Below are 25467 nucleotides of genomic sequence, written 5' to 3' on the forward strand. Positions count from 1 at the left end.
GTATCTTATAAGGAAGTGCAGTTTATAAATATTTAAATAAATAACTACAGTGGGAACATATTTAAGCAGTTGTTGTAGTGGTTAGAGGCCTAGGAGTTCAAACCCCACTTGGCCATGAAGCTCACTGGGTGGCCATGGGCCAGTCATTATCGCTTAGCCTAAACTATCTCACATGGGTTGTTATGAGAAACTAGTGGATTTTAGCCCGTTTAAAAACGGGCGCTAGAGGAAGCGGCCTGCCGGGACTGGCTTGGCGGTGGCGGGTCTTCCCGCCACCACCAAGCCAGTTCGCAGCGGGGGCTTTTCGCCGTTTGCCTTCCCCTGAGGGGGAGGCAAACGGCGAAAAACCCCGCCGCGCCGCAAATCGGCTCCGGGACTGGCTTGGCGGTGGCGGGTCTTCCCGCCACCGCCAAGCCAGTCCGCAGTGGGGGTTTTTCGCCGTTTGCCTTCCCCTGGGGGAGGCAAACGGCGAAAAACCCCGCCGCGCCGCAAATCGGCTCCGGGACTGGCTTGGCGGTGGCGGGTCTTCCCGCCACCGCCAAGCCAGTCCGCAGCGGGGGTTTTTCGCCGTTTGCCTTCCCCTGGGGGAGGCAAACGGCGAAAAACCCCGCCGCGCCGCAAATCGGCTCCGGGACTGGCTTGGCGGTGGCGGGTCTTCCCGCCACCGCCAAGCCAGTCCGCAGCGGGGGGTTTTCGCCGTTTGCCTTCCCCTGGGGGAGGCAAACAGCGAAAAACCCCGCCGCGCCGCAATTCGGCTCCGGGACTGGCTTGGCGGTGGCGGGATGTTCCCGCCACCGCCAAGCCAGTCCGCAGCGGGGGGTTTTCGCCGTTTGCCTTCCCCTGGGGGAGGCAAACAGCGAAAAACCCCGCCGCGCCGCAATTCGGCTCCGGGACTGGCTTGGCGGTGGCGGGAAAAAGGGGAGGAATTCCTCCCCTTCTTCCCGCCGCTGCCAAGCCAAAGCGGGCCTCCCTCCGCGCCCGCTGCCGCTTCGGCTTCCTCGGGTTCCCCGAGGAAGCGCCGTCCCATGCCGGAGGTGTGCGGCAAGGCTGCCGGGGGGGGGAGCGCTTCTCTCCCCCGCCGCCTCACCGCGCACCTCCGGCATGAGACTGGGCTTCGGAGCGGCGGTTGGCGGAGCGGCAGTTGGCTGTTCCCTGTGTCCCGAGAGCACGGGTCCAATCCCTGTGTCCCTGGTTGTCCCTCCGTCCAATCCCTGTGTCTCTGGGGGACATGCGCAGTACCCCAGGGACACACGGGACATCTGGACGCAGGGACAACATGGACATTATTATATAGGATAAATGGCAAGAGAGAGAGCCATGTACACTGCCTTGTGCTCTTTGGAAGAAATGAGGGATAAAAGTACATTAAAATAAATAAATGTATCTTAACAGTAATTTTGCCAGAGTTCTAGTCTCAAAAAAATCTCAGGTTTATTTCCATCTTGCCTAGCCTAGAAGGGCTGATTGCAGGCTGAGTTCTGGCTCAGCATTTTCTAAAGACAAGGCCCAGCACCTGAACAGGATAAAGTAATACACATTCTCTCCGACTCTGAGCACAGTACTTACTATTTAAATTCCCCTTGCCACCATTGCTTGAATAAGTTCAAGTCATTGCAGCCTAAGAAAGTTCACTGTCTGTCACCTGTTTGTTTGTTCATATTCCTTTGTGTCTAATAACATCTGAGGGGGATAGACCAGCTGAATCTTTGAATGTTAAAAGAGAGAGTGGTTCAGCCATTCTAAAAAAAAAAATGTGTTTGCAGATTTCTATTAAAAAAGAAAAAGAAACGTTGTGCATTTTACTTGGTAGAGCTGAACACTGGTTGCCCCAATAGATCACCCTGGTAGTAGCATTCCTTGATCAGCTTCCTAACACTAGTTCTGTTGGTGTGATTCATAGTTGTGTGTGATAGATCCTTTAACCACCCCCGAATAAATTCAGACAAGACTCAATTTTTGGGTTTGGTTTTTTGGCAGAATTTAGACCACAATTTTATTGATTACAATCAAGTGAGTGGTTGCATAGGCTCTGGTTCGACTAGCTCCCTGCACCCTTGCGGGCAGCACTGACCCAGGGCACACCGTAGGTCAGCCTTGGGTGAACACCTGTCACAATGGAAAGCAGGGTCAAGCCAGTCCACCAGCCAGATGTCCCCCTGGACTCAGTCTCAGGGCACAACCCCTCTCAGGGTTGACCAACCAAAGAGTACCTGGATTCCTTTAAGAGTATACCCATCACATAGGGATGGCGAGAGCGTTCCCCCATCCCTATCACCTGAACCAGAGCCTATCCGCAACCTTAGAAGTTGTGGCAATTTGATACGTGGCAGGCGAAACCCAAGTGGCAACAGCTAATAAGCCAAGTGGGGAAAATTCCTGCCATGCCCCTGTCCCAACAACAGACGACACACGATGGCATAGCAAGGTCAAGCATGCAAGCCCTAAATATAGGGACAGGTGGGTGGGTGTTCCGATGCACTGGCCCAAAAGAGGAAGCTCAGGGACACGTGCATGGGCTTAAATAGAGCTCCCGCAATAGAATTTAGCTGGCATTCCATTGGTTTAATTGCACCCAGCATTGAGGGACCTCCAGTAGGGTGTTGTGGCCATCCAAACTTTCCCATCCACAACACAGGCTTTGGTTGCCAGGTCACACCGCAACACATGCCCTCTTGTTTCACAGTTTTCCATTTCCTTTACATGAGATGCTGTGTTTGTTTTTCCATGGCAAACCATCAGTATTCAGAAGTTCAGAATACTGTTGAATTCAGTATATATTTGTGTGTCATTATGCAAGTGAGATTGGACATTAGGTATTGACGCAGCTCCCCAGCTTGTAACCAAGATGGAATATTTCACATTTGAATGTATAAATGCAATTCCAATCATACCCTGTATAGGTCCACCTCTATGGTGGAGGTTTGCGCAGAAATCCCATTATTTGTGCCCTACTATTAACATATCACCCCGTGTCGCAGAGTGATATTTCTTTCGGTGCATGCTCTTGATACCAGCCAGCCTCATAAATGTACTGTAGCTTTCACCCTATCCATATCACGTTTCACAAGCCAGCCTGCATTTCAACTCCAAAATCGAGATAAAATCTATTTGCCAAAGGTGTATCATTTACATTCCTTTTGTCTTCTTTCGATTGCATTATGTAGAACACCATGAACACAGTGTTATGTGCACACATAATAAAATTACTATTACTACTACTACTACTACTAATAATAATAATAATACCAGGCTCATTGCGAATTTGGATTACCTGCAAACCAAGGGTTCTAATCTGCAAATTCCAGCTTTCTGTTGCTGTTCATAGGAGCATAGTATATATATTTTATCTTCTATGATGTTTTAAAGAAATTATCAGCAGGCTTGTTTGGGGCATGTGCCTGTATGCATATCTTCATGTTCAAGGAACAGAAATAATTGGAGAGAATTCAGTTCTAGATGCTAGGGGAACCATTTCCTTCTGCTACCCCTGGCTCTCTTCTGCCAGAGAACCCTCTGCTGCCCTCCAGAACCCTTGGAGTTCAGTTCAGTTCAGTTCAGTTCAGTTTATTGTGTTTACTGTGCAGCCATTACACATAATGAAGTAAGGTGTTAGGTTTGCCAGCAGGAGACGTTATTAGATGATGGAGGCAGGCATTTGCAGATGTTAGCAGCCTTTTTCAACTGTTCAGTTGGAACAATCCTGAAAGACAAACCTTTTTGGCAAGCAAAGAGTTCTGCTTAAGGAAACGGCAAACGTATGTCCTTAAGCAGAACAGGAACCGACCATTGAAAACTGTTGCCAGTTGAGAATGAACTGCTGCTACTAGGATAGCACTACTCATGGTCTCAGTCAGTCAGTATAATGACCTATGTTCAGGGTTGATAAATAAGGCATCTCTTCATAACAAGGGGGGGGGAAGCGTGTGCTTTTACTATTTATCAACTTGGATGTAGTTTAAAACACTACTCATATAACTATTTAATTCTGCTCCCATGCTATGTGTCCACAGTTTTAAGTTACTGGCAGGTGAAATGCTTTTAACACTCTTCTTCTATTAAGGAAGATACATAAAGGAAACAACATTTTCTCAGGAACAAGCTGCTTTTTATTACAGCCTTAAAAGTAAAAACAGCATGGCTGTAGGTGGAGAGAATTTCTTGAAAGATATAGATAATTTGTCAGGCTCTTGATAGCTATTCAGCCATATCCAAACAGTTTTAAATCACACCTGCCTTTGGGGGGGGGGGAGAGAAGGTAACACGATAAATGTGGCTGTTTCTGGTTAATACTGTATCAAAAACAGTTTGATGACACAGATTGTTGTTGTTGTTGTTGTTGTTTAGTCGTTTAGTTGTGTCCGACTCGTCGTGACCCCATGGACCAGAGCACGCCAGGCACTCCTGTCTTCCACTGCCTCCCGCAGTTTGGTCAGACTCATGTTCGTAGCTTCAAGAACACTGTCCAACCATCTCATCCTCTGTCCACTCCTATATACTCTTTATACGTATGATTGTGTCGCTGCCCTCCCTAGAAATAGGGTTGTCAAATTTGCAGATGACACAGCCATGATCGGGCTCATCTCTGATAAGGAGGGTGAAACGGACTATAGAGATGAGGTGGAGCGGCTGACAGAGTGGTGCAGAGTTAATAACTTGCTCATAAATACAAAGAAAACAAAGGAGCTTGTGGTGGACTTTAGGAGACAGAGGAACAGGGTCCAGCCACTTTTGATTGATGGAATTTGTGTGGAGAGGGTAACAACGTTTAGATTTCTAGGCATTGAGTTACAGGAGGATCTGTCCTGGAGTGTTAATACAAGGGGGCTTGTGAAGAAGGCGCAGCAGAGACTGTATTTTTTGAGAATTTTAAGGAAAAACCATCTTCCACAAAAGCTGCTGCTTGCCTTCTATCACTGTGCCATATAGAGCGTGCTCACGTATGGTTTATGTGTGTGGTACGGAAGCTGTACTTCTCAGGACAGAGCAGGGCTGTGCAGAATTATTAAAACAGCAGAGAGCATTATTGGCTGTTCACTCTCCACCTTAGAACAAATCTACACCACCAGGTGCCATAGAAAAGCACTAGACATATCAAGAGATCCAACGCACCCTGGTCACCATTTCTTTGAGCTCCTGCCATCGGGACAGAGATATAGAACTATGCAGGCAAGAACGAGCCGTCTCAGGAACAGTTTCTTCTCTAGAGCAATTTTGGCCTTAAATGGAAAGTTTGGACTTTGAAGTCATCTTATTTTACTTGTTATTTTGTATTATATTTACTGTTTTTAATTAGGTGTTGTAATTTTGGATTATGTGGAATCCTTTATCTGAGTGGATGTAGCAACCGAGTAATTTCGTTGTTCCCGCAAGGGGACAATGACAATAAAGATATCTTATCTTATAATCCCCTTCTCCTTGTGCCCTCAATCTTTCCCAGCATCACATGGTCTTTTCCAGGGAGTCTCCTCTTCTCAACAGATTGTTATGGCCAGATTGTTATGGCCAGCCCTGAAATCCTATCCCAAATATGAAGCTTTTATAGCTCTTCTTGCCTAGGGGAACCCACTGGTCCAGGACCAATCCAGAATGGAGAACACTTTAGTGTCTGAAAAAATGCTCCAAAATATAGTTCCAGTGGCAACTGCGCACAAAACTGAGAGCTCCTAGACATTGTCCTGGTTGCTCCTGACACTAGGATTAATTTGTTACAGACAGTTTGAAGTTTCATTATTACAGTGGAGTTGGGTTTTTTTTTATCCTCATCATCATATCCAGGTGTTCAAAGTGCCTCTCATGCATTATCTCCCAGCTCCCAGCTAATAAAACCTGTGGGGATGGCAAATGTATAGCCAAATCACCAGGATTTGTAAGGTGCAGTGGAGATTCCCAGCAAGTGAAGTATTGAGTGCCCCTCGGGGCAACCATCTGCCAGCTACCCGACAGCATTGTTGCGACTGCATGAGATAAGATAGCATTACTGTTAAAGCTGAAGGATTAATTATTAGGACTGTCATCTAAAAGTAAATGTGTTAGCAGAGTAGGGATAATTTAGTCAACTGATTAAAAGAAATCCTACTGTATCCTACACCAGGTAAAACATTGAGGACATTAATTAAAAACTGTTGTGTGATCAAGATTTTAGTCTTTGGGAGAATTATGTAGACCATGTTACTCAAATTTTTCAAATTAACAGATGTGCAAAAGCTTAAATGGGCAACACATGTTCATAGGGTAGCTGATTAAAAATCCATGGTTATCCATGCTGATTAATTTATTAGAAACAAAATAAAAAAATTCCTTCCAGTAGCACCTTAGAGACCAACTAAGTTTGTTATTGGTATGAGCTTTTATGTGCATGCACACTTTCTCAGATACACTGAAACAGAGGTCACCAGACCCTTATGTATAGTGAGAGGGTGGGGAGGGGTATTACTCAGAAGGGTGGTGGGAATGGGTGATGGGCTGATAGGTGTGGTAAACCTGTTGATGACTGTTAACGACTGCAATTGGTCTTACAGGAAAAAGCAAGGCAGAAATGGCTAAAAATTCATCATGAGATAAATTCATAATGAGATAAAAATCCAGTGTCTCTGTTCAGGCCAGGTCTTTCCGTGGTTTTACGTTTGGTAATAAGTTGCAATTCAGCAACTTCTCTTTCCAGTCTGTTTCTGAAAATTTTCTGTAATAAGACAGCTACTTTGAGATCTTGTATAGAATGTCCTGGGAGATTGAAGTGTTCTACTGGTTTCTCTGTCTTGTGATTCCTGATGTCAGATTTATGTCCATTTATCCTTTGGTGTGGTTTGGCCTGTTTGTCCAATATAGAGAGCTGAAGGGCACTGTTGGCATTTGATGGCATGCACAATGTTAGAAGATGAGCAATTAAATAGTCCTGAGATGGTATGCTTGATGTTGTTGGGGCCAGTAATGGTGTTGTGCGGGCGTATGTGGCAGCAAAGCTGGCATATGGGTTTATTGCAGGCTCTGGTACCAGTGTCCATGTTAAGTCTGGTGGGTGAGGAGTTGTTTAAGATTGGGTGGCTGTCTGTAGGCAATGAAAGGTTTTCCTCCCAGAGCTTGAGAACGAGAACTGTCATTGTCTAGGAGAGGTTGTAGATCTCTGATGATGCGTTGAACTGTTCTAACTTGGTGACTTCAGTTTCAGTGTATCTGAAGAAGTGTGCATGCACGCGAAAGCTCATACCAATGACAAACTTAGTTGGTCTCTAAGGTGCTACTGGAAGGATTTTTTTAAAATTTTGTTTCAACTACGGCAGACGAACACTGCAACCTACCTGTAACTAATTTATTAGAGTTTGCTGTTGGCCTCTTCTTTGACCACTCAGCTACTAGCTTGGCCATCCCTTTGACTGTTAACGATGCTTTCTATCACTTCTGCAGCCTCAAACACACACACACACACACACACACACACACACAGGTTCTGTTGTCTAGCAATAACAATATATGTAAGGAAATAAATAAGGTGTAAATTTGTGAAGAACCCGTATGTAATGTTGCCTCATCACCTTTGTGAGACATTATGCTTCAAAGTATAGAATTAATGTGAGAATTCATTGTTGATCAAGATAAATTCACTGGAGTATGGAGGGGGGGAGCATTTACCTATACTTGGCAAGCATATTACCCATACTCTCCCGTCTCTTGGAAACATATCACAGAAATACTTTGGGAATTACAAGAAGTAGAAGACTTGGGGTGGGAAGCCTTCTAAATTGTGCTTTCAAAAGGTAGGATGAGAGATGTGTGAACTACTAAAATAGGAGTGGATTTCACAGTATGCTGAGAGAAATGAGATGGGAAAAATATGTTTGAAGCAGGCGCCGGAAGAGTGGATGTAGAACAAAAAGCAGTGCTTGATGGGTATGGCTTTAGCCATTGGGGGTCCTCTTCAGAGCCCAGCCCATCAGGGAGATACCAGACGACTAGCTGAATTTTCAGCTCTTGCTCTCTCTATCTCTCTCTTTCTCTCCCATCCTTTTTTTCCTTTGGGAGGAATGGTGAGGGTAGATGTGGAGACATGAGGGGGTAATTATATCCAGATGTTCAGTATGAAGTTACCTTTTCCACTTAAGCTCCCTGTGCAAAATGAAAAGCCTGGGTGACCCTTCTGAATGGTGTGGGGAACGTCATGAAGACAGAGGAGTGCCATTAAGTGGGAGAAGAGAACTGGCAAAAATCAGTTGTAGACACCTTGCATAAGCAGGATGTTGGCAGCATACTGTCTCTGGGTAGTGCCACCGCTACTGAAGAGGTGCTTTACGCAGTCACATGCTGCCGTTAGTTCAAAGAGCAAAGGCACCAAAAATAGTGGAAGGAAGGAAGGAAGGAAGGAAGGAAGGAAGGAAGGAAGGAAGGAAGGAAGGAAGGAAGGGGAAGAGAGGGAGGGAGGGGTAGCCAATTTTGCTTAAGATAGAATTGGGATTCAAGATGATCTTAATAGATTGGAGAACTGGGTCCATACTAAGAAAATGAATTTCATTAGCAATAAACGTAAGGTTCTACACTTAGGCAGGAAGAACCAGCTGCATCAATATAAGATGGGGGATGTCTATCTTGCCATTAGCACATGTGAAAAGCACCTAGGGGTCTTAGTAGACCACAAGCTTAATATGAGTCATCAAAGGTGGGGGAGCTAATGCTATTCTAGGCTGCATCAACGGAACTACAGTGGTACCTCTACTTACGAATGTTTCTACTTACGAATGGAGCTCCGTCCGCCATCTTGGATGCGGTTTAGGTAGGATTTTTTCTACTTATGAATTTTTAGATAGGGTTGCTTCGACTTGCGAATTTTTTCTCCCAATGCATTCCTATGGGATTCGACTTACAAATTTTTTCGACTTACAAATGTGTGTTCGGAATGCATTAAATTCTTAAGTAGAGGTACCACTGTATAGTTTCCAGCTCAAGGGAAGTAATAGTCACACTTTTCTGCCTTGATCAGAGCACACCTGGAGTACTGTGTGGGCACCACAGCTTAAGAAGGATATTAACAAGCTGGAATGTGTGCCAAGGAGGGCAACCATGATGATCAAGGGTCTGGAAACCAAGCCTTATGAGGAATGGTTGAGGGAATCGGGAATGTTTAGTCTGAGAGGTAATATGATAGCCATCTTTAAGTAGCTAAAGGGCTGTCACATGGAGAGTAGAGCAAGATTGTTTTCTTCTGATCCAGAGGGTAGGACCCAAGCCAATTGCTTCAAGTTACAAGAAAGGAGATTCCAACAAAACATCAGGAAGAACCTTTTGACAGCAAGAGCTGTTTGACAGTGGAACAGACTCCCAAGAGAGGTGGTGGGCTCTCCTTCCTTGGAGGTTTATAAGCAGAGGTTAGATAGTCATCTGTCATGTGCGATCTAGTAGAGATGCATTGCAGTGGGTTGGACTGGATGTCCTACGGGGTCCCTTCCAAATCTATGATTCTGTGATTCTATACCATGCATAGTTTGCTTTTTGGTGGGCACAGTGTATTGGATGCTGCTCAGCACTTGCAAAAGATGTAGTTTATCTGCATTGGCATTACCAGTAATGTGCATGCTTGCCTTTGAAGAGCTCATCTTTTTTAATTTAGCAAAAGTGTGCATGATTGATGAAACGTGGCTTTTAATGTTTGTCTTCTATAAATGCAAAAGCTACAGTGAGATATTCATTTTAGATACGTCATTGAAACACTGTAAAACTGGCCTACGTACAACATCCTGGGTACCAGATCTTGCATCTGAAAGATGATATTTGCGCCCATTGTGAATTAACATGCAACACACGAGGTCATTGGATACTTTGCTGTGCCTCACAGAAGTGTGTCAAAGGGTTGTCCAAGCATCTGTGCCATTTTGCATATCATAAGGTGTAGGGAAGCAGAACGTCTGAGCAAAACTCTGATTCTGTTTTGAACATGGTGATTTCCAAATTATTCTCATTTGCATTCTTCATAGTTGAAATTAACTGTCAATCCTATTTAGAACAGTAAAGCATTTAATTTATATTGCCCTACCCCAAGTTCACATTTAATTTCATAAAGCCAATAATAGCCTACACTGTGATGATAGTTTCTATCACCTTTCCAGCCATCGTGATTTCTAACCGAGTTTATTTAATGCTGATTAGTTTCATTTCCTTCTGTCGCTCAAAACCTAAAACTCTCATATGGATTTGTAGATAGAACAAATGTTGTATGGATGGAGAGATGCTGCTTGATAGTACTGACTTGGGATTACACTTTATATTGGTAACTTCTCAGCGTTTTATTTGTTCATGGCAGGGTGGATTTGATTTTAATCAATTTGATTTAAATCATGATTTAAATCACAATTTAAATCACTAGTCAGTTAGACTTGATTTAAATCTCTTTTTACAGAAAGACTAATTCTTGCTGGTATAATCTTAATATTTACAACCAGATGAATTTGTTTTTGGAATAATAAGTTTTTAGAGTAGTTTTTTACAGTTATATCAAAAATTACTGATTTGGTTATACAGTTAGAAATGCATAGACAGATAATTATGAAATTATTGTGAGGTTTAATAAGTTAACTGTTTATACCGTATTTGGACAACTTTTCTGCTGTACATTATTGGAAGGTGAAAAATAATCATTTCCTTAATAACAATGTAAACAAATTATTTAACTAAAACAATAACATTATAGCATATGTATCCATGTTTGCTAACTGATGTGTTTAAACGTTTTTTAAAAAAAAAAAAAACTTAGAGTTTTAGCACACATGAAAAACCTAAAACAAATAATTTCCTGATGAATGGCCTTTGGAATTTAATGTAACTTAAATAGAAAACTTTCTTTAGAAAGATTTTTCCTCCAAAAACAATTTATTTTAAAAATCCAATTTAAAATTTTAAAAATCTGATTTAAATTTTAAAAATCTGATTTTTTTTAATAAAATAAATAAATCATTGATTTTTATCCACCCTGGTTCATGGTTTATGTTTCTTTTTAGTTGATAATTCTGTGTGAGGTTATACTACTTCAGACTGCAGTTGGGTCTTTAAAGGATTGGATATTTTTCTACACATGGAGTGGGGGCAATCCACCCACATAAGAAAATTAGCTTGTCTGGGAATATGGCTTGAGCAGAGTTTTACCTCCTCATTTAACTATAACATGTTGATATGCTTTGACATAGTGTGTGCACTTCTTAAAAAGCCCAAATAATGAAAATGCTTGAATTTTCCCCAACAAGATTTCACCTTACCCTGTAGACTGCTTCAATAAATGGTCATGGAAAATAATATCCTGCTCAAGAAAACAGATGAAATTGTAGGGGAAATGGAAGGTTATTTCCTTATGTTTATCCCTACTTGGTTCCTCCATCATTTGGCCTTTATCTCACTCCCAGCTCATGAATAAAAGTGCTTTTGGGACCATCTATGTTAACTAGAGGACAGGACTTCTGTGCCTTTAATTGCCCTGCTCTCTTTTGCGTCTGGAAACCTTAAAGAGAAACCAGCAGACTCTTTGCTTGGAAATTAAACAAAGGGTCTGCTGGTTTCTCTTTAAGGTTTCCAGACTCAAAAGAGAGCAGGGCAATTAAAGGCACAGAAGTCCTGTCCTCTATTGAGTTTGGCAACCCTAGTTGCCCTCTACTGTGGGGTTTGAACTAGAAGCATTGTGCTTCAGCCCTCGATTCCTGTGCAGTTGAGGTTGATGACCAGGGGATGGAAGTAAAGGCAGTACCAGGCAGAACTCTTTCCCCACATTCCCACTTCACTCTTGCTCCTGCTGGTCATCAGTTGATAACAAAAACAGATCCCATCCTGACAGGGAGGGACGAGGGAGAAATTCGATTCAGTTCACATTTACAGGCAAAAACTGACTTAATTTGCACTTTTCATAACAATACGAGAACTGAAACACAGCCACCCTTCTTCAAATTTTTCAGTGAAGTGTGCCAGCCCAGAAAAGTGTATGAATATGCACACAGCAGAGTACAGTGTGCACATATAAGTGGGGGAAAAACACATACAAAATGCATTGTTTGGGGGGAAATGCTTGTGGAAAGTGTATATATTAGACAATATTGCATACAAATGTTTGTACAGTCATACCTCGGAAGTCAAACGCTTTGCGAGTCGAACATTTTGGCTCCAGAACGCCGCAAACCCTGGAAGTGAGTGTTGCGGTTTGCGAACGTTCTTTGGATCCCGAATGTCCGACGCAGGTTTCACGGCTTCCGATTGGCTGCAGGAGCTTCCTGCAGCCAATCGGAAGCCGCACCTTGGTTTCTGAATGTTTTGGAAGTTGAACAGACTTCCGAAACAGATTCCGTTCGACTTCTGAGGTACGACTGCAAGAAAATGCTAATGAATTTACATGAGACCATCTTTTTTTAAAATAATGCAAACTAATGTGGAAATACGGTTAACTTAAAATTGGGGGGGGGGGAGAGAAACGAAGCAAAACTGAAATGGACACATTTACCCATCCCTCCTGCGTAGCCAGGTGTCCTACTTTATAGACGACAGTCCTCCTTTTGAAGGGATATCATAGGTTAGTCTTCTGTTTAAAGGTGTTCACTGTCTGAAGAGGTGTCTGGTCCAAGTCTGAATTAAAGATAAAGAATCCTAAGAAGGGAGAGCAGGAGGGGCCTTGAAGCTACCCATCAACAGTTAGCAGCCGGACAGCAGACACAGGTCACCCGGTCACAGTCTTCGCTGCTATGGTGAGATGCCCTGTATTTCTATGTAAGTTTTAGTAGTTATTTCCAAATGAGTGTCTATACATAACAATCAACACATGGAATTTTTATGCAATTATGTGCCCTCTTTTGGCTTCCTCTGTGTTGCTCCATTCCCCCTCTTTTGGTAATGCATAACTCTGCACCATGCTTGTGCAGGCTGCAAGATATATTGCTTTCCTGTAGGGCTTATCCACACATGCCTTTTGCTCCACTGTTTCCAGACACAGGTCCACACTTTAAAGTTCCATCCCTGAGTCCCCCCCCCCCCCACTTTCACCTCTGGAGTTTTCCTTGCAAAACCCGGTTCTTAAAGCTGAATCGGAGCAAACAGCTCTTCGGGTTTTCAGTGATTCTAGAAAGTACAGGGGAAAGGTAAGTGTTCATCAGCACTTACTCTGGGCAACGTATTGCTGAGCTAGCAGGCTATTCCTGAGTTGCCAGACAATGAGAGCTACCTGTTTGCCTCAGGTATTTGCTAGCCCTTGAACATTATCTCCTGACACTGTACATGTGTTAAGAAGGAGATTCCAAAGTGACTAAGCAGTATTGAATCAGGTATACATATACAGTGGAACCTCGGTTTATGAACACCTCGGTTTATGAATTTTTGGTTTACGAACGCCGCAGACCCATCTGGAACAGATTAATTCCCTTTCCATTACTTTCAATGGGAAAGTTCACTTCAGTTTATGAACGCTTCAGTTTATGGACAGACTTCCGGAACCAATTGTGTTCATAAACCGAGGTACCACTGTATCTGTGTTTACACCTGCATGCAGTATGCATGAAAATTACCATCGCATTATACATTTTTCATGAATATGATGCATCCCAGGTTTTGAAGAAAATTGTGTTTATTTCCTTGCAAAAGTTAAATAAAAAGACTTAAGGAATTCCCGTGAAGAAACTCCCACATCCTCTGTACATGAAGGGAAACGTCAGTGAAAGAACCTTATTACAAGTGTAGTCCTGTTTTTGCATGTTCCTTTGAAGTTACTGCAAGATAAACAAATGAAAACAACCTCCTCAGATATTGAGTTTTCTTTGTTTTGCTTTAATCTTGGGAACCTAGAACAACTTTGCATCATGACTCATTTTTCTAAGGAGAATTGGACTTAGTGGCTAGAAGAGGGAGAGAAACGATTTAGCTTGCGTATCTGTATGAATACTTTTCTTTTCTTTTTATTACAGACATAGTAGCTATTGTGAACTTGTTTCTAAAGCTCGATATGTTCTATAAGGACAGATGACATTGTAACAGTTTGTGATAACATTGCTTTCTGAATGCGCTGCTGAATCTGAATAGCTGAAGGTTTCACTGCAGTCTGGGTTATTTGCCATAAATGCCACTCCCAGGACAGAGGAAAAAATGACCTCTGGCAAAGCAGTGGGTTCGTTGGAAGATTCTGCCCCCCCCCACACACACACACCTTACCTTTGGAGACAGCCCAGGAAATTCCAGGTGTCAGAATTTTTGGCTCATTGCGCTGCCAGGTTGTAACAGAAGTCCCAAGAGTAGAATGGGCAGAATGTTGCCTTTAATCAGGATTTGCAAGCTAGGAATCAAGTTTATTATCTCGTGAAAGTGTCTCTCAAGATATGATCTCCCCTGTTGATTGTCTTCATTCTGCAACTCCATGGCAATGAGTAAGATAGTTATGACTATAGCCCTGAAATCATGGCATTTATGCACATAGCCCTGGTCTATGTGTGGAAATTGTTTTTTTGAAAGAAGATGGCCAAAACTCTTTACTAGTTAGAGCAGTTAACTTGTAGGAATCAGGTGTTGCTAATATATTGTGTTTTGGACTTTAAGACAGTGGTCTGGTTTGCACTGCATACTTGCCAAACCATTGTTTAGTGCAAACCCACAGGCTCTAGGAGAGAATGTTGCAGCTGCTTGGCTGCTCCCTGGCCTTTCCACTGCCACACAGTGCCAAGGCATGGCCTGACTTAGTTTGTTGTCTGAACCCAGGGTCATGGTTTAGCTCTACCAGACAAACCACAAGCCATAAACCATAAGCTGAACCTTGGTTACAGCTTATAGCTAGTCTGGGGAAAGCTAAACCACAGGCTACGGTTCTGACAACACACTAAACCAAGCATCCCCAAACTTTGGCCCTCCAGATGTTTTGGACTACAATTCCCATCTTCCCCGACCACTGGTCTTGTTAGCTAGGGATCATGGGAGTTGTAGGCCAAAACATCTGGAGGGCTGCAGTTTGGGGATGCCTGCACTAAACCAAACAATGTCGTAGATCAGTACTGCTGAAGAATGAATGAGAAAGGAGCAGAGTAACCACGATCCAGGAGACCACATGTTTACCCTTAGCATGATCTGTGAACTATTGCACTGAGGCATAATTACTGTTAATAGCTTACAATTACTGTGGTTTTAGCCTTTTATTTGATATTAGCAGGAAGTTTTCAGTGCTGAGAATTTCAAGAAACAAAAAAAATGATTTTCTTTTCTTTTAAAAAATTATGATAGTGTAATTTATGAGTTTTAGGGCCACGTGCCTGCTGTATATGCATGCACACACCAACTCAGGGCTCTGACCTGACCCAGTTCCAAAATCATTCCAAAATCAAGGCACACTTTGTCATAGAAAGTAATGCAAAACGGACTAATCCATTGCAGACTTCCAAAAACAACCCCTGAAACAGCAATTTAACATGAATTTTACTATCTAACGAGACCATCGATCCACAAATTGAAAGGAATAAACAATGTACTGCAGTCACACAATCAACCAATCAGTAGCTGAACTGGGTTCCACACAGTCACACACAAAAAAGCGCCACAAAAAAGCAAAATAAATATCAAAAACAGACAGACCTCAGTGTAACACTCAAAACAGAAGCGTGGCACTCAAATGAGAAGTGTAACACTCAAAACGGAGCACATTTGACTTGCCCCCCCAAAATTTGCAACCCGGAACACTTACTTCCGGGTTTGCAGTGTTTGGGTGCTAAGTTGTTTGAGTACCAAGGCGTTTGAGAACCAAGGTACCACTGTATTGCTGTGAATATTTTCCTGAAAGGCACTGTTTTTGTCTGTATGTTGGTTGATAGGTTATTTCTTGCAAAATGTTTTTGAAAAAAACAGTACAGTCAAATGCAGCCCCCCAAGCAGGTGCCTTCCTCAGTTCTATCATAGCATCAGAAGAGTGTGTCTGTGCTTTTATTGTGGAACACAGACATTGGGTGTGGCTATTTTCTGCTTCTAGGGTGCGGGTGAGTGTCTCTGTGTGCATTTGTTTCTGTAGCCCAAGCTTCAGGCATTCCAAGCATGTGTCTTTTTCTTGAGGGAAATCTTTGTCACTGTCATGTGTACAGAGAGATCTGGGTTTTCACCTTCCCTTGCCATCTGGACTGCAATTATTTCTTCAGACCCTAGCCATTTAATTTGGTAGTGTATTTTATAACTGCTAATACTCGGTGCTTCTATAGTTCCCGAGAGATTCTCTCCTTTCTCATAGCCTCCAAAAAAAGGAGGGGGGGGGAGATTAAATTCCTTGTAGTTTCTCAACAACTTTAAACATTCAATTTATTCTAGTTTTCTTAAGTTTGGCCAAAGCTGGGAAAAGGAAAACCTTGTCTGCACTTAGTACTAAGAACAGGGTTTTAAAATCTCCGGGTAGCTTTGGTAGCCAGGCCAACATTTGTGTTTGCCAAAATCCCTGCCCCTTCAAAGAACAAGAGTTTTGTCTCTGACATATCACACTGTACTTTGAGTCCTAACGCAAATTTGGGGATACAGGCTTGTCTCTCTCTTAGCCCCGTTATACAACCTTTAGAAGTCCTTGAAATGTCTCCAGTTCAAGTAAGACTGTCTTCATCCTTGTCATATTATTCTGAGACACTCAGAAGGCAGTGAAATGTTTCACTCCCTTTTTAAGCACAAGTTGTGATTTGCCAAGGAAATTAAGCATGGCTAGGTTTATCTCTGTTGCAGTTTATTTATGTCCACGTTATTTTCTATTTATGCTACCTTATTTCACTTTTACGGTGTTAAACTTTGTTTTGGAATGGCCTGATGGCTAGAAATCTCAGTGCGCTCTGATTGACTTCAGAACCTGGTATAATGTCAAGTAAAACCCAATCCTTCTCTTGGCTCCAGAAAATGGGACTCTCACAAGTTGAAATGTTGTCGGGAGAGTAAACGCTGTATTTGCAAACACGACTGTGGACCCCTGACCAAGAAGCAGAGCTTTGCTTTTAGAAAGCGAAGTTCTGAAGTGGAGGACAAGTTTAATGCTAATGGGTTCTTGTTGAACTGCTGCATGTGATTATCAGTTCAGAAATGGCACAATGATAAATAGCAGATCGTGTATCTCACTGGATTTGACTAATGACATTGCCACTACAGTACCCTGGCTTCTCTCTTCACATCAGGCTTGTTTGCTTTTCCAGTTCATTACATTTCTTCTGCGTAGCAGTTTTATGACCCCCTAAGGTCAACGAAATACCTGTTATTAGAAGGAGCAAGGAAGAGAATGCAAACTATAGTGTTAATTTAAGCTGGAAGTCCATTTTGATTTCAGTATTTCCCCCCCTCCTTTTTTGGTTTTAAATAATGCCGAGAGATTAACTATTTGAGGAAAAATAGACAAGGATTGCTAAGTTGTGCATTCATGGGACTCAGCTACATTAGTCAAAATACAGCGTTATAAATGTGTTATAACGCTGTGACATCAGATGGCGCTGTAGAGCTGAAATTGCAACTGTCAGCTTTCAGTTGTCAGCTTTACAACTATTTTTGCACATCGTTTTCAGAGCATTCTTTATAGCTGTGTAGATCCAGCCTTGTTACATACACTGTTAGTAGTTGAGCAACTTGAAGCAGATTTAACTTCACTGTGGAGTATGTGCACAACTCCAATCAAAAGATCTTTGCCCATAACTATGTTTACTACACAGAATGCAGATTCCAGGCAACTGTGACAAATAAACAGCCTGATTAAAAAATAAAATAAAAATAAAAATGGACCAGAGGTAATTTGGATACATCAAGAGTTCAACGAATTGTTGTTGATGATTGAGTTACACTATCTTTATAAAACCAGTGATTGGTTTCTAAAAGAAAACCAAAGGTAAGAGTCCTACAAGGAGTAAAAGCATGATTGGTCAAATGAAGTAAATTGGAATTGGAGATTTAGAGAATGAGAGAACCCTTCTGGGAGAGGACCTGTAATCCAGTGGTGACAACTGAGGAGAGCAAGAAGCCATGCTGTGAGCCAGTAGTGAAATTTCCGTAGGCAACTTGGTTTTGCATTAGTTGCATTATATAAGAAAGGGTAGAGGCATTTTTTCTTCTGAGCTGTTCCTTGCGAGATACCTCATAAGAAATCAAAGTTCAGTGTGTGTGTGTGTGTGTGTGTGTAGTCCTGCCCTTAGTCCCTCTGTGCCGAAATCTAAACAGAGCAGAATTAATTTTTGTTTGTCCAGCACTCCCTTTTGAGATTAACATTCCTGTCAGTAATTGTTTTGCAGTGCTTGATTCAGATGCTACAGTGTTGGCTGCGGCCTCAAATCAAATTGCTATTCGCTTACCTGTGGCATCGAAACCTACATCTGAACCAGATTGTTTTGGTTGTTGATGGGATCAGCTGGAGATGAGGGAAGACTGAATTTTGCATATTGGTTCAAAGATAACTAGTAATACCTTTTCAAGTAAAGCAGGACTGTGGGATGGGAGTTTGAAAAAGCAAAGAAGCCAAACAGGTGGAGAATGAGCTGCAGAGTTTAACATGAGGTTTGAAATAAATCAGCTTTTTCTTTGATGCAGGCCCCCTAGTCCTTAAAGGCTGCGATCCTAAACATACTTACTAGCTAATAAGAGTCACAGAACTCAGTGTAACTTACTTGTAAGTAAGCATAATGAGATGGTGTTGCATATGATTCTAATTATTCCCCCTTTAAATGGTCTCTTTTCTTTAATTAATATCCATAAAGAGAATAATAGACTGATTCTTTTTTTAAAAGTCAGTCATTTGGATGATTAGTTCAAAATTTATAGAGCTGCAATTGAGAAACAATTTCTTTTTTTAAAAAAAAAAGCCCATCTTTTTGTAATAAGAAATAATAAACCTTAGTTGCACTACTCTTGTATATAGCAGACCAAATATACTACATATAGCAACATCCCACAAAGCATAAAGGATATTAGAAGAAAATTGCAATTCTGTGTTTTGTTATTGAGCAGAAATGCCAGGTGTACTAAGAATAAAGTTTTTTTTAAAAAATTAGAACACACAATAAAAATGCTAAAATGGACAAACAACACAAAATTTATTACTATATAGTAAAATTGCAAGATTGCCATCATGCTACAATTTCAATAGTTGCCAATAGGTGGCCATGGCCAATGCAGCGGGGAGGGGTTTTGTGCAAGCTGTGAAGGGTTAGGTGAGGTGTAAAGAAAGGGGATTTTGGTCAGGTGCAAAGGGAGGAGGGAGTGGTTGGCCAGGTGTGGGGCAAGGTAGCAAGGTAGTGGGGCAAGGGGTTGGTAGGTAGGGTTGGCGAGAACAGCAAATGGGGTGGCAGCCCCCTAGTACAATACCAAAATAGCGCTTGAACTATGTCAAACAAGCATAGCTTAGATGTGGTCTCAAGTTTATTCAATTTTAGTACAGTGGTACCTCAGGTTACGAACTTAATTCATTCCGGAGGTCTGTTCTTAACCCGAAACCGTTCTTGACCTGAGGCGTGTTTTCGCTAATGGGGCCTCCTGCTGCCGCCTCGCCACCGGCACACGATTTCCATTCTCATCCTGGGGCAAAATTCGTAACCTGAGGTACTAAGTCCAGGTTAGCGGAGTTTGTAACCTGAAGTGTTCGTAACCCAAGGTGTTTGTAACCCGAGGTACCACTGTATATAACTGTGGAACCATATTATTTGCATATTCGTGGGTATAAGAAATTTGGTTGTGATTAACCATCATCTTACTTGGTCTTTGAGGGTAACTGGCGTCGAATGATTATATTAATGTAATAATGAAAATTGGGGGATAAGGCTGAAGCCATATACAGTGGTACCTCTACTTACGAATAACTCTGCTTACAAATGTTTCTACTTACGAATGGAGCTCTCTCCGCCATCTTGGATACGGTTTAGATAGGATTTTTTCTACTTACAAATTTTTAGATAGGGTTTTTTCTCCCAATGCATTCCTATGGGATTCGACTTACAATTTTTTTTTCTACTTACGAATGTGCGTTCGGAACGCATTAAATTCATAAGTAGAGGTACCACTGTATTATTGACGGTTAACTCTTTCGTAGTCCTTGCCTGTTGCTATGTTGGCTTTCGTTTGTTGCCTATAAGGCACTATTGCAATTCGCAACAGGAGTTCGATCCTTAATGGAGAAAAAGCAGGAATTATTCCAAGCCTAGCTATGAACCAAATGGAAACATATTTTGCCTTTTTGACATTGGGTTCTTGATAGGGTCTGATCCATCTCCCCCCTGCTACTCCCCATCAGCCTAGTCCATGGAATAGTGGTTGGTTGGATAAGCAGGTTGGAGAAAGGGGGCTTAGAGGCTGATGGGTGAACCAGAGAAGGTTGGATTCTTCTCAGACATTATCTAAACTTGTATGATTCTTTTATGACCTTTGCCCCCCCCCCCAAATGGTTGCTTCTATGGAATATATTCAACAGTTCAAACAGTGAATATAACTGAGAATATTAGCATGAGCTCCCTATATACAAATATTCTGTACAGGCACCATACAATAGAGAATACCCTGTAAAAGAGACATCTTAGAACCACCTACACATGTTCTAGCAACCCTGTGGAAATTGCTTCAATTAAATACTTTGATTTTAATAAAAATGTTCCTAGTAGGTTTCAGAAATAGCTCTGAGATCCCCCGGTGGCTTCAAAATCACCAATTGGTATGCAGCTGGTTTTGAAAACAAATCCGTTCTTTTGAAAAACCTATTTTTGTATTGCAGAAATACATTACTGTTTGTCTAATAGAAAGTGGGACATTGTCAAAATTGCATTCTGCATTTCTTTGGGTTATTATAATCTGAAACAAAACGCAGTACAACACAAGTTTAATTTGAAAGGTTTTAATCAAGAGAGAGAGAAGTGTTATTTAACAAGTGTTTAAGAAAATCTACAGATAAACAAGGATCTCGCTTTGCTATTGTCTGCCCTCAGTATATGAGAAATGCTTTATCATATGGCCAGGTTTGTGTGCATCAGAACTTGCATTAATATTTCTGCTTTTTAGCTCTGTTTTAAAAGGCGGGGAGGGGGCATAGTAACTTGTTTAGCAGGGGTTAGTTATTGCATGACTTGCTATAATAGCAAGTTTTAAAATGAGGGTGGGGGCAGCAACTATCCAATGAACATGTGTACCTTATCTTTTGAAATGCCACCTTTAAACGAATGCTAGCACATGTTGTAAAATATTTATTTACTGAGATTCTTTTTAACCATTAAAGAGAACTGAAAACCTGCAGGTTTGGCCTACAAAGCCACCCCAAAATTGATTCCAATACATACCTGATATAATACAAGGGCCAAGGATGTGAAATTGTCTGTAGCGTGTGTGTGTGTGTGTGTGTGTGTGGTGCTGTTCAGACCCTAACTACCAAACCTAAACCCGTTGTTTGGAAATAAGTTTACTGAATTGCATTGGGTATTTCTTCCATTCAGGATCATGGCGTAAATACTGCAGTTCAGCAAATAACTGATTTGCTGCTTAAAAATACACAGTTAGTTTTAGGGAAAGCTGCTGTTGATGTTTTTGTGGAATATCTAGCTTTACTGCAGATAGTGGCGTAGCCATCATTCCTCTCTTTACATGGGTCCCTCAGAGGTTTTATTGTCTAATGTTTAGGATGTAAAGCTCAGCACCTGGGGAATTTGATATTTCCTGAGGGATGTTGTCGCTTTTGAAGGTATCTGGTGCTGACCGACTGCTGACAGAAGGGAATCCATCAGAGGAACATGGAAGGACGTAATTATTGGCGCGCGCGCACACACACACACACACCATCCCTCCTACAGCGTCCTGCAGCTCCATCTCAAAGCAGTTCCTCAATTCTCCAAACCAGATTTAGAGATGTGGAGGATCACCAAAATAAAGAGAAGATCTTCAAATGCTGTAATTGCTCAAGAAGACAGCTCTTACCCTGGACAGAAAGAGGAAGGAGAGGGTCACAATAAATGGATCGTTTCAGCAGTTGTTAAACACGAAGCCAGCAGCGTCATGTGAGAAGAATATAGTGGTGGCAGTTTATTTATTTCAGTGGGTTTGTGCCAAGTATGACTAACGTTAGAGGTCACCCCGTAACCTTAACAAAATACATACATTCTTCAATCTATCTGCCTCTCCACAGTTCAAACAGTGCTCAAGGCGGCTGACAGCGTAAAAAGAATACATAACTACAACATAACAAAAGTGGACACAGACAGTAAATTGAACATGAAAAAGTACAAAAACAATTTCCACATGAATCACAACAAAATCTAAAATAAAGATACACAAAACCAACAGCAACACCCCCACCCCTCCTAAACAATACCCCCAGTCTGCATAGAGAGATATTATCCATCTGGCACGGGCACCATAAAATATTTAGACAATTCTTCATGGATAAGTTATTTGTTTTCTAAAAAGGGGAAATGGGTGAACCTTCTGGTAACTAGGCAAAAACTCTTGACGTTGATGAATCTTTTGGAGTATTGGTTTGCTGTAGAAGCAGAGACAAGACAGAAATGCAGATTTTTATGCACCTGTTAGTGCAGATATTAATTTTTTCCATGTGAGCAATGATCTTGCAATCCCGGCTGCTTTAGGTTTCTAAATCTAGCAACCCTTTGATTGTAAGCTACAGGATTTGTGTAGTGTTGCTGTAGTATTATACTGATTCAAAAGATCAAGCGAGAGAAGCCAAAATAGAAAGGTTGGGGAGGGAGCCGCTACAAATGATGTTTTCTTGCTAAATGTATATACTGTGCAGGAAAATATCACAATAACCAACCCAGTTTTCTGCCTTCAGCCTGTCTGAGGTCATGTGGGTTGGAGTTTGACCACTACTGTAGTCCAAAAAGGAAAGGCTGTTTGCAAGAGTTCTGGGGTGTGTTTTCCTGGAAAAGGTGAGAGGATAAAAGCAGAACTCTCAAATCAACCTTGTGCCCTATGTGAGACTTTATACACAGACCTTTTGTTAAACTGCTGGAGGCAGATGTTCTTCTCATTTACCTCTCAAATTGGTAGGTTCAAAACATATGAGTAATCCTGTTGTTCTCTGTTTTGCTTGATGGTGTTTGCTGCTTTCTATTTTCTTGTCCGTCAATAGTAAACATTCTAAATATTGAGGAAACGTGATAATACCAAAGGAATTATTGCTTTACTGTTTAGAATTCGGGTTTGCATGACACAGCTGTAATCTACTGTTATGCTGAAGTAGATTCTATAAACTGAGGGGAATGCTGTTTTAAAAAAGAAAACCTTAATGTTCCAGTAATCATTTCCTTTACTTTTCTAATATCTATATGGTTTTTTGGTTGTACCTTGTGTATACACGTTTTTAAATGTTTCTTGCTATCATTTTTTTGTCTGCTTCTCTACAATCTTTTATCCATTTTTAATAAAATAGGTTATATTTCCCCTTTATTTTACAGTAATTTCTGTTGTCATTTTTTATTTATTAATTTCCTCCCTTAAAAAATCGATATCTAATTATATTGATCATAAATACCTGTTTAGTGATGGTATCACTAGAGGGCAGTATTGATTAAAATTAGTCTACTGAATAATCAGAACATCACCTTGCATCTTAAGCAGAAAACACCTGTTATAAATCATGTACTATACTGTGTCCAAATGAGGCTGCATTTCAGAGTGTTGTGTATAAAACATCTTATAAGCTTCCATTCTTTTTCTCTGAAAATGTTTATTGAACTTTCTTTACCCAGTTAAAGCCAAGACAAATAGTTTATATTTTTGGAGCTGATGGCAGTGGGGATCAGTAAATAGCCGACACTAGTCTTAAAATGTCTGTTGATCAAGTTTTGCAGTTAAGATATGAACTCATTTGTTCTTATTGACTTGCAGGTCTCCTGACGAATGCAGCAACGGAGAAGCCTTGTAGGAGTTTTTAAGCTCTGTGTGGGCTACATTCCCTAGTCAAGTATCACGGCTGTGGATCATCCATTATATGTCATCAACTCAACTGTCTGTTTCTCTGTATTTCATCTCAAAGACTGCATAATTCTACGTTATGAGCTAAAGTCTGTTCTACCATACTAAAGAGCACTGGACTAAGGAAGAGAGAGAGAGAGAAATGCTTGGGCATTAGCAATACGAAAACAAAACAAAACACCGGTTCACAGTTAACGTCTCATCTGCGTTTTGCGCCACTGCTGAACTTGATCTGTGGCCGTGTTTCGACGGGAAGAGTCAGCTACGTTGGAGAGTATTCATCCCAATCAGCCTTAGAGAAGACTGTTTTGTCTACGGGGGGACACTAAGGTGCAGAAGGCAATTTCTTCTTGTGCCCTAGACTGCCTAATTGCTTTTATTTTCTTATGTTTCAGTATATACAATAGACCAAAGAGCAAAAATCTATTTTAAAGTGGACACGATGTTACTGTCAACAAGGTTATTTGGGTTCAGTACTATGGGGACCACCTTGCACGAATTCCACTCGCCCAGTGCTGCAATATTGCCGTCCAGCAAAAGTCCTTATGGAACACTGCAGAAAAGGAGGCTGGAACTGCTCTTGGGGAAAGGCACACGGGAAAACGCAAGGGAACAAGGAGGGGAAACGGCCGTTCTTCAACAAGAAAACAGAACTTTGATCGAAAACAACACAAACTGTCTACGCACCACCTTTACTCCTCTGTGCTTAGATTGACTTCTCGTACTAAAAAACCATTTTGAGTTTAACCAGTTCAACATGCCTCTTCTATGGTTCCATTTTTTGATCGTTAAAAGTTGGATAATACAGTATTTGCAAAGAGCATGTTTGGTCATTTGTGGCCTATGTCTCATCCGATACACCATTTAGCACCGGAAAGCAAAATCCAAGGGGTGGGGTGGGGGGGAAGTAACACTTGTTTGAAAGAGATCATTAAATGTATTTTGAAAAGCCTAAAGTTATATATTTAACAGTTTTTATATGTTGTATATTTGTAGAAAATCCTATTTAACAATTAACGTGGTAACTCTGACAGTCATGACAAAAAAAATGAGAAAAATTATGGATCAGAGTTGAGTTGTTGTTTTATTACTTCAGTTGTCTCTGAAGTGACTGGTGTAGTTTGCTTTCTTCCATTGGGACATTCTGGATGTAAAGCATGACCAGAGAGGACTCTGTAGAAAAAGCAAAGAATAATGTTGTTTATATTACATAAATGCATTCAACCATTGCACTGTTAGAAGGCTTTCTCTCTCCCCCCCCTTTCATTTTCTCCCTTTTTTCTTTGAGGGGGGTGGTCTTTTGTATACCAGTAAAAAAACAGTGTAAAGTATTTTAATCATTTACTTCCCATACTGAGTTAAGTTCTTTTCTCTCTCTCTCTCTTCTCTCCCCCTCCTTTCCAATTTGGTATAAGGGTCAGCTTGCTTCTTGATCAAGATATAGGTGGTTTCTTTGTTTAATCTCATACTTTAGAAAGTCCCCTTGTCCAATATTATATGGGGCAGTGAAGAGTGCTATTTAAGAAACAAGAGAAGGAAAGAAGGTAGACCAGTAACCTCCAAACATGGTACCTTTTTGTC

At 41.5% G+C, this 25467-nt stretch overlaps 1 protein-coding gene across 1 annotated transcript in view; it reads left to right on the plus strand.

The window, feature by feature from the left end:
• The window catches only part of TAFA5 (TAFA chemokine like family member 5), a 326350-nt gene extending 301581 nt beyond the window's left edge, over positions 1-24769 (plus strand). Inside the window, exon 4 of the mRNA XM_035126720.2 lies at positions 23800-24769. Within this exon, the coding sequence (XP_034982611.1) occupies positions 23800-23808 (9 nt within the window). The 3' untranslated portion in view covers positions 23809-24769. The remainder of the gene's footprint in view (positions 1-23799) is intronic.
• The last annotated feature ends 698 nt before the right edge of the window (positions 24770-25467 follow it).

This window comes from Zootoca vivipara, chromosome 10 (assembly GCF_963506605.1).
Source record: "Zootoca vivipara chromosome 10, rZooViv1.1, whole genome shotgun sequence".
Lineage (NCBI taxonomy): Eukaryota > Metazoa > Chordata > Lepidosauria > Squamata > Lacertidae > Zootoca > Zootoca vivipara.